This window comes from Oncorhynchus keta, chromosome 37 (assembly GCF_023373465.1).
Source record: "Oncorhynchus keta strain PuntledgeMale-10-30-2019 chromosome 37, Oket_V2, whole genome shotgun sequence".
NCBI classification, from domain to species: domain Eukaryota; kingdom Metazoa; phylum Chordata; class Actinopteri; order Salmoniformes; family Salmonidae; genus Oncorhynchus; species Oncorhynchus keta.
In genome coordinates this window covers 27057516-27074068 of record NC_068457.1, presented here as the reverse complement: position 1 = coordinate 27074068, position 16553 = coordinate 27057516, and the positions used below count along the sequence as shown (strand labels likewise).

At 50.6% G+C, this 16553-nt stretch overlaps 1 protein-coding gene across 1 annotated transcript in view; it reads right to left on the bottom strand.

Moving 5' to 3' along the window:
- LOC127916632 (dystrophin-like) overlaps nucleotides 1-16553 on the bottom strand; it is a 351583-nt gene that overhangs the window by 158829 nt on the left and 176201 nt on the right. The window contains exons 20-21 of the mRNA XM_052498942.1: nucleotides 9847-10094; nucleotides 6105-6285 (exon numbers count right to left, since the gene is read on the bottom strand). Coding sequence (XP_052354902.1) covers nucleotides 6105-6285; nucleotides 9847-10094 — 429 coding nt within the window. The remainder of the gene's footprint in view (nucleotides 1-6104; nucleotides 6286-9846; nucleotides 10095-16553) is intronic.

The following is a 16553-nucleotide window of genomic DNA, read 5'->3' as shown; positions in this document are numbered from 1 at the left end:
ACGAGACGTGATGTGATCATAACAACATACAGGACCTCAAGTCCTTCTGTTCATCTGACCTAGAATTCCTTACATTCAAATGCTGACGGCATTATCTACCAATAGAATTCTCTTTGATTATAATCACAGCCGTGTTTATCCCCCAAAGGCAGACAACTTGACCGCCCTGAAAGAACTTCACTGGACTCTATGTAAACTGGAAACCATATATCCTGAGGCATCATTTATTGTAGCTGGGGGTTTTAACAAAGCCAATCTGAAAACAAGGCTCCCTAAATTTTATCAGCATATCGAATGCGCGACCCGGGCTGGCAGCATTCTGGATCGTTGCTACTCTAACTTACACGACGCATACAAAGCCCTCCCTCACCCTCCTTTCGGCAAATCTGACCAAGACTCCATTTTGTTGCTCCCAGCCTACAGACAGAAACTAAAACAGGAAATGCCCATGCTCAGATCTGTTCCATGCTGGTCTGACCAATCGGATTCCACTCTTCAAGATTCCTCTGATCACGTGGACAGGGATATGTCCCGGATAGCCTCAGACAACAACATTGATGCATACACTGATTCGGTGAGTGAGTTTATTAGCAAGTGCATTGGTGATGTTGTACCCACGGTGACTATTAAAACCTTCCCCAACCAGAAACCGTGGATTGATGGCAGCATTTGCGCAAAACTGAAATTGCGAACCACTGCTTTTAACCAGGGCAAGGTGACCGAAAACATGACCGAATACAAACAGTGTAGCTATTCCCTCCACAAGGCAATCAAACAAGCTAAGCGTCAGTATAGAGACAAAGTAGAGTCGCAATTGTTGTGGAAATAATCAGAATTTGTTGGAAACATAGGTAAGATGTTTTATATTCATCATATGTTTGTAAGTTACTTCTCATCAGAATGGTATTTTTGTATAATACTGTGGCAGGGTTGCAGTATCTGTTCTATGTCAAGACTAAGTTGCATGGGCCGCAGAGAGGGGAGAGGTCAAAGTGTCATCAAGCGTGTATCTCTTGGCTCCACAATGTCTGTGTGCCAGTCAGTGTGTCTCTGTGATCTTGTCAAGATAGGATGGATTTGATATATGCCTGTTGATATGGAGGATTGGTTTATGGTTCTGGGGTTTGAGTAAGGAGACAAAGCTGAACGATGTATTATGTCTATGCTGTCTGACTATGTGTGTTCTCTGCTATTGAAGGATCGCAGTTGCAATGCAGGGGGGGCTCTCAGAGAATTCACTGAGAGACACTGAATTACCTGAGAGTCACAGGATTGTGATAGAGCTGATATAATTAAATATGGACTTTGATAACTAACTCTGACTTGTGTGTGTGGTTTGCCATGATTTGGTAAATAGAGGAAATTTCCACGACACAATTCAACGGCTCAGACACGAGACGTATGTGGCAGGATCTACAGTCAATCACGGATTACATAAAGAAATCCAGCCCCGTCACGGACACCGACATCTTGCTTCCAGACAAATTAAACAATTTCTTTGCTTGCTTTGAGGACAATACAGTGCCACTGACACTGCCCGCTACCAAAAGCTACGGGCTCTCCTTCACCGCGGCCAACGTGAGTAAAACATTTAAACGTGTTAACCCTCGCAAGGCTGCCGGCCCAGACGGCATCCCCAGCTTCGTCCTCAGAGCATGCGCAGACCAGCTGGCTGGTGTGTTTACGGACATATTCAATTAATCCCTATCCCAGTCTGCTGTTCCCACATGCTTGAAGAGGGCCACCATTGTTCCTGTTCCAAAGAAAGCTACGGTAACTGTGCTAAACGACTACAGCCCCAGCCCCTTCTGTCATCGTGAAGTGCTTTGAGAGACTAGTCAAGGATCATATCACCTCCACCTTACCTGACACCACTCCAATTTCCTTACCGCCCCAATAGGTCCACAGACGACACAATCACAATCACACTGCACACTGCCCTAACCCATCTGGACAAGAGGAATACCTATGTAAGAATGCTGTTCATTGATTACAGCTCAGCATTTAACTCCATACTACCTCCAAAGTCTCAGACGCCCGCCCTGTGCAACTGGGTCCTGGACTTTCTGATGGGCCGTACCCAGGTGGTGAGAATAGGAAACAACATCTTCACCCCTGTTGATCCTCAACACTGGGGTGCGTTCTCAGCCCTCTCCAACTCAATCATCAAGTTTGCAGATGACACTACAGTGGTAGGCTTGATTAGCAACAACGACGAGACGGCCTACAGGGAGGAGGTGAAGGCCCTCGGAGCGTGGTGTCAGGAAAATAACCTCACACTCAACGTCAATGAAACAAAGGAGATGATTGTGGACTTCAGGTGAGGGATCACAGCAGAGGGATCACCCCCCAATCCACATCGACGAGACCGCAGTGGAGAAGATGGAAAGTTTTAAGTTCCTTGGCGTACACATCAAATCAAATCAAATCAAATGTATTTATATAGCCCTTCGTACATCAGCTGATATCTCAAAGTGCTGTACAGAAACCCAGCCTAAAACCCCAAACAGCAAGCAATGCAGGTGTAGAAGCACGGTGGCTAGGAAAAACTCAAGAGGAATACCTAGGAAGAAACCTAGAGAGGAACCAGGCTATGTGGGGTGGCCAGTCCTCTTCTGGCTGTGCCGGGTGGAGATTATAACAGAACAGATCAAATGTTCATAAATGACCAGCATGGTAGAATAATAATAAGGCAGAACAGTTGAAACTGGAGCAGCAGCACAGTCAGGTGGAAGTTGAAACTGGAGCAGTTTCACGGACAAACTGAAATGGTCCACCCACACAGACACCGTGGTGAAGAAGGCGCAGCAGCAGAGGAGCAACAGCGCCTCTTCAACCTCAGGAGGCTGAAGAAATTTGGCTTGTCACTGAAAACACTCACAAACTTTTACAGATGCACAATCGAGAGCATCCTGTCGGGCTGTATCACAGCCTGGTATGGAAACTTCTCCACCCACGACCGTAAGGCTCTCCAGAGGGTAGTGAGGTCTGCACAACGCATCACCAGGGGCAATCTACCTGCCCTCCAGGACACCTACACCACCCGATGTCACAGGAAGGCCAAAAAGATCATCAAGGACAACAACCACCCGAGCCACTGCCTGTTCACCCCACTTTCATCCAGAAGGTGAGGTCAGTACAGGTGCATCAAAACTGGGACCGAGAGACTGAAAAACAGCTTCTATCTCAAGGCCCTCAGACTGTTAAACAGCATCACTCACATTGAGTGGCTGCTGCCAACATACTGACTCAAATCTCTAGCCACTTTAGTAATTAAAAATGGGATGAAATAAATGTATCACTAGATTACATTACTCATCTCATATGTATATACTGTACTCTATACCATCTACTGCATCTTGCCTATGCTGCGCGGCCATCGCTCATCCATACATTTATATGGACATATTCTCATTCATTCCTTTACACTTGTGTATATAAGGTAGTTGTTGGGAAATTGTTAGATTACTTGTTAGATATTACTGCATGGTCGGAACTAGAAGCACAAGCATTTCGCTACACTCACATTAACATCTGCTAACCATGTATGTGACCAAAAATTGATTTGATACAGACACACTTTGAACTTGAAATGTAATTGAGCATACATTAGGCATATTTCTATTTCCTGTGAGTAGAGGACCCATGTGAGTACTGTTAATACACTTTCTATCATTTACCCCTCTGTGTTCATATTACTGCTCTCTGATAAGCCCATTCTCACACACACACACACACACACACACACACACACACACACACACACACACACACACACACACACACACACACACACACACACACACACACACACACACACACACACACACACACACACACACACACACAGCAGCTGAACCAGCCAGCTCCCTCTCTCCCTCTCTGACATCCACTCTACATATGGAGATGAGAACAAACTGTCCTGCTGTGTTCTGCCTCCTCCTCTCTAAAACATCCTCCTCCTCTCTAAAACATCCTCCTCCTCTCTAAAACATCCTCCTCCTCTCTAAAACATCCTCCTCTCCTCTAAAACATCCTCCTCCTCTCTAAAACATCCTCCTCCTCTCTAAAACATCCTCCTCCTCTCTAAAACATCCTCCTCCTCTCTAAAACATCCTCCTCCTCTCCTCTAAAATACCTTCCTCTCCTCTAAAACATCCTCCTCTCCTCTAAAATACCCTCCTCTCCTCTAAAATATCCTCCTCTCCTCTAAAATATCCTCCTCTCCTCTAAAATATCCTCCTCTCCTCTAAAACATCCTCCTCTCCTCTAAAATAACCTCCTCTCCTCTAAAATAACATCCTCTCCTCCTCTAAAATATCCCGCTCTACTCTAAAATAACCTCCTCTCCTCTAAAATAACATCCTCTCCTCTAAAACATCCCCTCTCCTCTAAAATACCCTTCTCTCCTCTAAAACATCCTCCTCTCCTCTAAAACATCCTCCTCTCCTCTAAAACATCCTCCTCTCCTCTAAAACATCCTCCTCTCCTCTAAAACATCATCCTCTCCTCTAAAACACCCCCTCTCCTCTAAAATACCATCCTCTCCTCTAAAACATCATCCTCTCCTCTAAAATACCCTTCTCTCCTCTAAAACATCCTCCTCTCTCTTAAAACATCCTCCTCTCCTCTAAAATACCATTCTCTCCTCTAAAACATTCTCCTCTCCTCTAAAATACCCTCCTCTCCTCCAAAACATCCTCCTCTCCCCTAAAACATCCTCCTCTCCTCTAAAATAGCCCCTCTCTATATCCTCCCTCCCTCTCCTGTCCTCCTCCTCTCCTCTCCAGTCCTCTCCTGGTCTTCTCTAAAATATCCTCCTCTCCTCTAAAATAGCCTCCTCTCCTCTAAAACATCCTCCTCTCCTCTAAAATAACATCCTCTCCTCTAAAATAACATCCTCTCCTCCTCTAAAATATCCCGCTCTACTCTAAAATAACCTCCTCTAAAATATTATCCTCCCCTCTAAAATATTATCCTTTCCTCTCTCTGTCGCACATGCCACAGCACTTACCTCCCCCAAACCCAAACCTATTAATCCATAACCCTCACCTATTAACCCCAAACCCTCACCTCTAACCCTTAACCTCTAACCCTCACCTGTTAAACCCAAACCTTCACCTATTAACCCCTAACCCTCACCTATTAACACCTAACCCTCACCTGTTAACCCCTAACCCGTTAACCCCTACCCCTCACCTATTAACCCCTAACCCTCACCTATTAACCCTCACCTAACAACCCTCACCTGTTAACCCTAACCCTCACCCTCATTACCCTCACCTCTAACCCTCACCTGTTAACCCCTAACCCTCACCTATTAACCCATAACCCTCACCTATTAACCCTAACCCTCACCTGTTAACACCTAACCCTCACCTGTTAACCTCTAACCCTCACCTATTAACCCCTAACCCTCACCTAATTAACCCTCCCTATTAACCCCCCTCACCTAATTAACCCTCACCTAACTAACCCTCACCTGTTAACCCCTAACCCTCACCTGTTAACCTCTAACCCTCACCTATTAACCCCTAACCCTCACCTATTAACCCCTAACCCTCACCTGTTAACCCTAAACCCTCACCTATTAACCTCTAACCCTCACCTATTAACCCCTCACCGATTAACCTCTAACCCTCACCTATTAACCCCTAACCCTCACCTGTTAACACCAAACCCTCACCTATTAACCTCTAACCCTCACCTATTAACCCCTAACCCTCACCTATTAACCCCTAACCCTCACCTATTAACCTCTAACCCTCACCTATTAATCTCTAACCCTCACCTGTTAACCCCTAACCCTCACCTGTTAACCCCTAACAACCTGAAGTTGACTATAATATAATAATAATAATATATGCCATTTAGCAGACGCTTTTATCCAAAGCGACTTACAGTCATGTGTGCATACATTCTACGTATGGGTGGTCCCGGGAATCGAACCCACTACCCTGGCGTTACAAGCGCCATTCTCTACCAACTGAGCTACAGAAGGACTAGGTGTGGTGTGCTTTTTCTCTTCCCTCATGACCCCTCTCTGTGTTCCTGTGTGTAAGTGCACGCCTGCATTGTGTTTGTGTCCTGCTCCATATTCTCACCCAGCACCAGCTGTCTCTCTCGGGCCTGGAGCTCATCCAGGACCTGCTGGTGATGCTGTGTGAAGTCAGTGATGTCTGCATCGAAGAAGACAGGAGCATTCTCCTTCTCCCTCAGTGCCTTCAGCTTCTCTTTTAGCAGGTCGACCTGGGGCTCCAGAGAGGAAAAACGAGCTATTTCCTCCTGGGGGGGAGAGGTGAGGGGAGAGAGGGGGTAGGGAGAGGAGAGAGAGGGGAGGAGGAGAGGGTTGGGAGAAGAGGGGAAGGAGGGAGGGAGGGAGGAGGGAGGGAGGGGAGGAGAGGGGAGAGAGGAGATAGTCTAATATATCAGAGGGGGTCTTAGTATCCAAGTCTAATCTATCAGAGGGGGTCTTAGTATCCAAGTCTAATCTATCAGAGGGGGTCTTAGTACCCTAGTCTAATATATCAGAGGGGGTCTTAGTACCCTAGTCTAATCTATCAGATGATGTCTTAGTACCCTAGTCTAATCTATCAGAGGGGGTCTTAGTACCCTAGTCTAATCTATCAGAGGGGGTCTTAGTACCCTAGTCTAATATATCAGAGGGGGTCTTAGTACCCTAGTCTAATATATCAGAGGGGGTCTTAGTACCCTAGTCTAATCTATCAGAGGGGGTCTTAGTACCCTAGTCTAATCTATCAGAGGGGGTCTTAGTACCCTAGTCTAATCTATCAGATGATGTCTTAGTACCCTAGTCTAATCTATCAGAGGGGGTCTTAGTACCCAAGTCTAATATATCAGAGGGGGTCTTAGTACCCTAGTCTAATCTACCAGAGGGGGTCTTAGTATCCTAGTCTAATATATCAGAGGGGGTCTTAGTACCCTAGTCTAATCTACCAGAGGGGGTCTTAGTATCCTAGTCTAATATATTAGAGGCTACACAATACATGAACATCTCATTACAGCTTTGTGCTGTTCTGCTGTTATTATGAGCCATTCAATACAAAATAGTCAAATTTAGATTTTATTACAATTAAATATTCATGGCAAACCTTCCCAGTGGCAATGCGTTTTCTCTGTGGTGAATACAGAACAGAGAATATTGTTGTATGAATAATGAACGACACTGTATGAAGTGTTTCCCCTACAATGGATGGGAGGGGTGGGGTCTTCCTGGGGTCTTCCTATGGAGGGGTGGGGTCTTCCTGGGGTCTTCCTATGGAGGGGTGGGGTCTTCCTGGGGTCTTCCTATGGAGGGGTGGGGTCTTCCTGGGGTCTTCCTATGGACGGGTGGGGTCTTCCTGGGGTCTTCCTATGGAGCGGAGGGGTGGGGTCTTCCTGGAGTCTTCCTATGGAGGGGTGGGGTCTTCCTGGGGTCTTCCTATGGAGGGGAGGGGTGGGGTCTTCCTGGGGTCTTCCTATGGAGCGGAGGGGTGGGGTCTTCCTGGGGTCTTCCTATGGAGGGGTGGGGTCTTCCTGGGGTCTTCCTATGGAGCGGAGGGGTGGGGTCTTCCTGGGGTCTTCCTATGGAGCGGAGGGGTGGGGTCTTCCTGGAGTCTTCCTATGGAGGGGTGGGGTCTTCCTGGGGTCTTCCTATGGAGGGGTGGGGTCTTCCTGGGGTCTTCCTATGGAGGGGAGGGGTGGGTCTTCCTGGGGTCTTCCTATGGAGTGGAGGGGTGGGGACTTCCTGGGGTCTTCCTATGGAGGGGAGGGGTGGGGTCTTCCTAGGGTCTTCCTAGGGTCTTCCTATGGAGGAGTTGTGGGTGTCTTCCTGGATTCTTCCTATGGAGGGGAGGGGTGGGGTCTTCCTGGGGTCTTCCTATGGAGGGGAGGGGTGGGGTCTTCCTGGGGTCTTCCTATGGAGGGGAGGGGTGGGGTCTTCCTGGGGTCTTCCTATGGAGGTGAGGGGTGGGGTCTTCCTGGGGTCTTCCTATGGAGCGGAGGGGTGGGATCTTCCTATGGAGGGGAGGGGTCTTCCTGGAGTCTTCCTATGGAGGGGAGGGGTGGGGTCTTCCTAGGGTCTTCCTATGGAGCGGTGGGGTGGGGTATTCCTATGGAGGGGAGGGGTGGGGTCTTCATGGGGTCTTCCTATGGAGTGGAGGGGTGGGGTCTTCCTGGGGTCTTCCTATGGAGGGGAGGGGTGGGTTCTTCTATGGAGGGGTGGGGTCTTCCTGGGGTCTTCCTATGGAGGGGAGGGGTGGGGTCTTCCTGGGGTCTTCCTAGGGTCTTCCTATGGAGGTGAGGGGTGGGGTCTTCCTGGAGTCTTCCTATGGAGGGGAGGGGTGGGGTCTTCCTGGGGTCTTCCTATGGAGGGGAGGGGTGGGGTCTTCCTGGGGTCTTCCTATGGAGGGGAGGGGTGGGGTCTTCCTGGGGTCTTCCTATGGAGGGGAGGGGTGGGGTCTTCCTGGGGTCTTCCTATGGAGCGGAGGGGTGGGGTCTTCCTATGGAGGGGAGGGGTCTTCCTGGAGTCTTCCTATGGAGGGGAGGGGTGGGGTCTTCCTGGAGTCTTCCTATGGAGGGGAGGGGTGGGGTCTTCCTAGGGTCTTCCTATGGAGCGGAGGGGTGGGGTCTTCCTATGGAGGGGAGGGGTGGGGTCTTCCTGGGGTCTTCCTATGGAGGGGAGGGGTGGGGTCTTCCTGGGGTCTTCCTATGGAGGGGAGGGGTGGGGTCTTCCTGGGGTCTTCCTATGGAGGGGAGGGGTGGGGTCTTCCTGGGGTCTTCCTATGGAGGGGAGGGGTCTTCCTGGGGTCTTCCTGGGGTCTTCCTATGGAGGGGAGGGGTGGGGTCTTCCTGGGGTCTTCCTATGGAGGGGAGGGGTGGGTCTTCCTGGGGTCTTCCTATGGAGGGGAGGGGTGGGGTCTTCCTGGGGTCTTCCTATGGAGGGGAGGGGTGGGGTCTTCCTGGGGTCTTCCTAATGAGGGGAGGGGTCTTCCTGGAGTCTTCCTATGGAGGGGAGGGGTGGGGTCTTCCTGGGGTCTTCCTATGGAGGGGAGGGGTGGGGTCTTCCTAGGGTCTTCCTATGGAGGGGAGGGGTGGGGTCTTCCTAGGGTCTTCCTATGGAGGGAGGGGTGGGGTCTTCCTGGGGTCTTCCTATGGAGGGGAGGGGTGGGGTCTTCCTATGGAGGGGAGGGGTGGGGTCTTCCTGGGGTCTTCCTATGGAGGGGAGGGGTGGGGTCTTCCTATGGAGGGGTGGGGTCTTCCTATGGAGGGGAGGGGTGGGGTCTTCCTGTGGAGGGGAGGGAGTACTCTTCCTGGGACATACATCTATATGTCTACATTAGTGGCCGACTATGAGCAGTGACACCTAACTAAACAGCTATACAACAGGAGACAGGACAGGACCAACTAACACTACACAAGAGGTGGTCATCTCTCCACTGGGAAAGCTACTAGGGATGCAGGTTTTTGCTCCAACCCCACATGTGCAATTTTATGTGTGTGTGTGTATGTGTGTGTACACAGATGAATCAGGTGTGTTATATTAGAGTTGAAAATAAACCCTGCACTTGACAGACATACAGACTGTCTCTCTCTCACACACACTGCCCCTCTCTCTCTCTCTCTCTGTTTGTGAACAGAGCCCAAACACCAGCTTGCTTAGGGGACTCTTCTCCAGGTTCATCTCTCTGTAGGTGATGGCTTTATTATGGAAGGTTTGGGAATTCCTTTTAGGGATTTATAGAATTTAACGGCTCTTTTCTGGATTTTGATAATTAGCGGGTATCGACCTAATTCTGCATGCCCTCCCTCCCTCCCTCCACAGACACTACACCCCCCACTCCTCACCCTGCAGCGCTCCAGTTGATGCTTCAGAGGTTCAGGCTCTGAGGCCGGTGGCTGCTGGACCTTCAGCCAGTTCTCAGAGTTGACCACAGCTTGCTCCAGTTGCTGCCAGAGGTTATAGAAGGCCAGGATCTTGCTCTGGTAGGCCAGCCACTCCAGCCTCTCAGCCAGCAGGGCACAGAACCCATCCCAGCGAGTGTTGAGCTCCTCGGCTGCTTTCTGGATGTCATCAGCCCTCCTACTACCACCCTCTGGAGGGACAGACACAACAGGACAGATGTTACAGTCAATGACTCATCTCAGCCAATACTGGGATAACACTATACTATGTAGGAGAGACCTTGTTTCTGTCTTATGGAGCTGCTCCAGCCGTCCAGAAGACCACTGAATCTCCCTGGGTTTCAAATGGGAACAGTGTCTTGGTGGAATCCGACTCGGGCTTCAGTAAGTCTGTCAACATTGTCACGCCTTGGTCTTAGTATTTTGTGTTTTCGTTGTTTATTTGGTCAGGCCAGGGTGTGACATGGGTTTATTTTGTTGTGTTTCGTTTTGGGGTTTTAGTAGGCATTGGGATTGCGGTTGAGTAGGGGTGTCTAGCATAGGCTTGGCTGCCTGAGGCGGTTCTCAATCAGAGTCAGGTGATTCTCGTTGTCTCTGATTGGGAACCATATTTAGGTAGCCTAGGTTTCACTGTGTGTTTCGTGGGTGATTGTTCCTTTCTCTGTGTTTGTGTTCACAAGATAGGCTGTATAGGTTTTCGCGTTTCGTTTGTTGTTTTGTATATTTATTGTTATTTCATGTATCGTATAATTTTAATTAAAGAACATGAGTAACCACCACGCCGCATTTTGGTCCGCTGCTCTTTCAACAAACGAACGCCGTTACAGAATCACCCACCACACCCGGACCGAGCAGCGTGGTGACAGGCAGCGACAACAGAAGCAGCGAAAGGAGGAATGGACATGGGAAGACATTTTGGATGGCAAGGGTTGTTACACTTGGGAGGAGATACTGGCTGGAAGAGATCGCCTCCCATGGGAACAGCTGGAAGCACTTAGGAGAGCAGAGGCAGCCGGAGAGAGGAGCCAACGTTACGAGGGAACACGGTTGGCAAGGGAACCTGAAAGTCAGCCCCAAAAATGTATTGGGGGTGGCTCAGGGAAAGTGTGGCAGAGTCAGGGTTCAGACCTGAGCCAACTCCCCTGTTTATCGTGAGGAGCAGCGATCACAGGACTTCTGGACTTGGGAGGCGATATTGGATGGAAAGGGACCCTGGGCACAGCCTGGTGAATATCGACGCCCCAAAGAAGAACTGGAGGCGGAGAAAGCGGAGAGGCGCTGGTATGAAGAGGCAGCACGGCGACGCGGATGGAAGCATGAGAGTCAGCCCCAAAAATGTATTGGGAGGGGCTCACAGGGAGTATGGCTACGCCAGGTAGGAGACCTGCGCAAACTTCCTGTGCTTACCGGGGGGCTAAAGAGACCGGGCAGGTACCGTGTTATGCTATGGAGCGCACGGTGTCTCCATTGCGGGTGCATAGCCCGGTGCGGTACATACCAGCTCTTCGTATTGGCCGGGCTACAGTGGGCATCGAGCCAGGCAAGGTTGGGCAGGCTCGGTGCTCAAGAGCTCCAGTGCGCCTGCACGGTCCGGTCTATCCAGTGCCACCTCCACACACCAGTCCTCCGGTGGCAGCTCCCCGAACCAGGCTTCCTGTGCGTGTCCTTGGTCCAGTACCACCAGTTCCAGCACCACGCACAAGGCCTTCAGTGCGCCTCGCTTGTTCAGCGCAGTCAGAGCCTTTCTCCTCTACAGTGCTGTCGGAGTCTCCCACCTGTTTAGCGCTGCCGGAGCCTCCCGCCTGTTCAGCGCAGCCAGCACTTTCCTCCTCTCCTGTGCTGCCGGAGTCTCCCGCCTGTTTAGCGCAGCCAGAGCTTTCCTCCTCTCCTGCGCTGCCGGAGTCTCCCGCATGTTCAGTGCTGCCAGAGCTGCCAGCCTGCATGGAGCAGCCAGAGCTGCCAGCCTGCATGGAGCAGCCAGAGCTGCCAGCCTGCATGGAGCAGCCAGAGCTGTCAGTCTGCATTGTGCAGCCAGGGCTGTCAGTATGCATGGAGCAGCCAGGGCTGCCAGTCTGCATGGAGCAGCCAGAGATGTCAGTCTACATGGAACAGCCAGATCTGCCAGTCAGCCTGACTCTTCCAGATCTGCCAGTCAGCCAGACTCTTCCAGATCTGCCAGTCAGCCAGACTCTTCCAGATCTGCCAGTCAGCCAGACTCTTCCAGATCTGCCAGTCAGCCAGACTCTTCCAGATCTGCCAGTCAGCCAGACTCTTCCAGATCTGCCAGTCAACCAGACTCTTCCAGATCTGCCAGTCAACCAGACTCTTCCAGATCCGCCAGCCAGCCAGGATCTGCCGGAGCCAACTACCTGCCTGAGCTTCCTCTCAGTACTGGGCTTCCTCTCAGTACTGGGCTTCCTCTCAGTACTGAGCTTCCCCTCAGTGCCGAGCTTCCCCTCAGTGCCGAGCTTCCCCTCAGTGCCGAGCTTCCCCTCAGTGCCGAGCTTCCCCTCAGTGCCGAGCTTCCCCTCAGTCCCGAGCTTCCCCTCAGTGCCGAGCTTCCCCTCAGTCCCGAGCTTCCCCTCAGTCCCGAGCTTCCCCTCAGTCCCGAGCTTCCCCTCAGTCCCGAGCTTCCCCTCAGTCCCGAGCTTCCACCTCAGTCCCGAGCTGCCCCTCAGTCCAGCGGGGTCCTTGGTGAGGGTTATTAGGCCTAGGTCGGCGGCGAGGGTCGCCAATCAAAGGACGCGGTACAGGGGGACTAAGACTTGGTTGGAGTGAGGTCCACGTCCCGAGCCGGAGCCACCACCGTGGACAGACGCCCACCCGGACCCTCCCCTATGGGCTTAGGTGTGAGGCCGGGAGTCCGCACCTTGGGGGTTCTGTCACGCCTTGGTCTTAGTATTTTGTGTTTTCGTTATTTATTTGGTCAGGCCAGGGTGTGACATGGGTTTATTTTGTTGTGTTTCGTATTGGGGTTTTAGTAGGCATTGGGATTGCGGCTGAGTAGGGGTGTCTAGCATAGGCTTGGCTGCCTGAGGCGGTTCTCAATCAGAGTCAGGTGATTCTCATTGTCTCTGATTGGGAACCATATTTAGGTAGCCTAGGTTTCACTGTGTGTTTTGTGGGTGATTGTTCCTGTCTCTGTGTTTGTGTTCACAAGATAGGCTGTATAGGTTTTCGCAAGATGTTAATGGCCTACTGAGAAACAGATAGAAACACCAGTCATCTCAGAAGTTATCCCCTTCATTAAAAACAGCTGACTATACAGCCAACTCCTTCTCATTAGGCGCATGTGTGACTCTGATTCATCATCGGATGTACATCACCAAAGACTTATGTGAACGATTCAAACCAAGAGGTTATAAAGAAGAATTATTGAGTAAGACAAAGAGCGCGGAAATGCATTCTGCAACGTCAAAAGAAATCCCTCTCCACCCTCTGCGACGTTGGTGTCCACCTACCGTCCCATTTCAAGGTGGATCCAGGAAGTGGTTAATAGACATGGGCACATATTACACAGTGACCCCAGCTTTGGTAAAGCCTTTGAATCCCCAGAGGTTTGGCTTTAAGAGACCCAGGAATGTTTAGTAAGTTCAGACAATATATTTGATGTCTTGGCAGTTTCCGGACGGCAGATTCCTTGTTACAACTGTCCACTGTTCCACTCTGCCCAGAGGAAGGTTCCAGGTAGAACAACATGTAAAACAACTGTCCACTGTTCCACTCTGCCCAGAGGAAGGTTCCAGGTAGAACAACATGTAACAACTGTCCACTGTTCCACTCTGCCCAGAAGGTTCCACAACATGTAACAACTGTCCACTGTTCCACTCTGCCCAGAGGAAGGTTCCAGGTAGAACAACATGTAACAACTGTCCACTGTTCCACTCTGCCCAGAGGAAGGTTCCAGGTAGAACAACATGTAACAACTGTCCACTGTTCCACTCTGCCCAGAGGAGGTTCACTGTTCCACTCTGCCCAGAGGAAGGTTCCAGGTAGAACAACATGTAACAACTGTCCACTGTTCCACTCTGCCCAGAGGAAGGTTCCAGGTAGAACAACATGTAACAACTGTCCACTGTTCCACTCTGCCCAGAGGAAGGTTCCAGGTAGAACAACATGTAACAACTGTCCACTGTTCCACTCTGCCCAGAGGAAGGTTCCAGGTAACAGTAACAACTGTCCAACATGTAACAACTGTCCACTGTTCCACTCTGCCCAGAGGAAGGTTCCAGGTAGAGTAACATGTAACATGTAACAACTGTCCACTGTTCCACTCTGCCCAGAGGAAGGTTCCAACATGTAACAACTGTCCACTGTTCCACTCTGCCCAGAGGAAGGTTCCAGGTAGAGTAACATGTAACAACTGTCCACTGTTCCACTCTGCCCAGAGGAAGGTTCCAGGTAGAGTAACATGTAACAACTGTCCCACTGTTCCACTCTGCCCAGAGGAGGTTCCAGGTAGAACAACATGTAACAACTGTCCACTGTTCCACTCTGCCCAGAGGAAGGTTCCAGGTAGAACAACATGTAACAACTGTCCACTGTTCCACTCTGCCCAGAGGAAGGTTCCAGGTAGAACAACATGTAACAACTGTCCACTGTTCCACTCTGCCCAGAGGAGGTTCCAGGTAGAGTAACATGTAACAACTGTCCACTGTTCCTGCCCAGAGGAAGGTTCCAGGTAGAACAACATGTAACAACTGTCCACTGTTCCACTCTGCCCAGAGGAAGGTTCCAGGTAGAGTAACATGTAACAACTGTCCACTGTTCCACTCTGCCCAGAGGAAGGTTCCAGGTAGAACAACATGTAACAACTGTCCACTGTTCCACTCTGCCCAGAGGAAGGTTCCAGGTAGAGTAACATGTAACAACTGTCCACTGTTCCACTCTGCCCAGAGGAAGGTTCCAGGTAGAACAACATGTAACAACTGTCCACTGTTCCACTCTGCCCTGAGGAAGGTTCCAGGTAGAACAACATGTCACAACTGTCCACTGTTCCACTCTGCCCAGAGGAAGGTTCCAGGTAGAACAACATGTAACAACTGTCCCCTGTTCCACTCTGCCCAGAGGGAGGTTCCAGGTAGAGTAACATGTAACAACTGTCCACTGTTCCACTCTGCCCAGAGGGAGGTTCCAGGTAGAACAACATGTAACAACTGTCCACTGTTCCACTCTGCCCAGAGGAAGGTTCCAGGTAGAACAACATGTAACAACTGTCCACTGTTCCACTCTGCCCAGAGGGAGGTTCCAGGTAGAGTAACAGGTAACATGAAATATGTTGTATATGTCCTTACGTGTTCCGGTCACTTCTATTATGTGGGTGAGACCAAACGTGAACTTACGACAAGGATATGTGAGCATAAGAGCTCTATTCACAAAACATGATGAAAAGAAATCACCCGTTGCCAGGCATTTCAACAGCCATAATTATCCACTAAGTACCTTCTATTATATGGGCATTGAATTGTTCTATGGGAGGAGATAGGGATCAATGATTTCTCCAAAGACATACTGGTAATGCATTGGCCACATTTGTCCCAGCAGGCCTTTTAATGAGGAATGTTATTTTTCTCATTTTTTTGTAGTAGGTTTTTTGTAGTAGGTTATAAATAGTCCAAACATTTAGGTGATGACATCATAATGCAATTGTATTGTGTGTCTATCTTTATTTGATCATCATGTTTCCCTCACAGCTTCCCTAACCCCCACAGCTTCCCTAACCCCCACAGCTTCCCTAACCCTCACAGCTTCCCTAACCCCCACAGCCAGCTTCCCTAACCCTCACAGCTTCCCTAACCCTCACAGCTTCCCTAACCCCCACAGCCAGCTTCCCTAACCCTCACAGCTTCCCTAACCCCCACAGCTTCCCTAACCCCCACAGCCAGCTTCCCTAACCCTCACAGCTTCCCTAACCCCCACAGCTTCCCTAACCCCCACAGCCAGCTTCCCTAACCCTCACAGCTTCCCTAACCCCCACAGCCAGCTTCCCTAACCCTCACAGCTTCCCTAACCCCCACAGCCAGCTTCCCTAACCCCACAGCTTCCCTAACCCCCAGCCAGCTTCCCTACCCTCACAGCTTCCCTAACCCTCACAGCTTCCCTAACCCCCACAGCCAGCTTCCCTAACCCTCACAGCTTCCCTAACCCCCACAGCCAGCTTCCCTAACCCCCACAGCTTCCCTAACCCCCACAGCCAGCTTCCCTAACCCCCACAGCTTCCCTACCCTCACAGCTTCCCTAACCCCCACAGCTTCCCTAACCACCACAGCCAGCTTCCCTATCCCCCACAGCTTCCCTAACCCTCACAGCTTCCCTAACCCTCACAGCTTCCCTAACCCCCACAGCTTCCCTAACCCTCACAGCTTCCCTACCTCCCACAGCTTCCCTAACCCCCACAGCCAGTTTCCCTAACCCCCACCAGCTTCCCTAACCCCCACAACCAGCTTCCCTAACCCTCACAGCTTCCCTAACCCCCACAGCCAGCTATCCTAACCCTCACAGCTTCCCTAACCCCCACAGCCAGCTTCCCTAACCCTCACAGCTTCCCTAACCCCCACAGCTTCCCTAACCCTCACAGCTTCCTCTGCTGGGATCTCTTGATTGGGCCAATACTGACGGTTAATTTAGCATTATGCCTACCTGTCACGTTC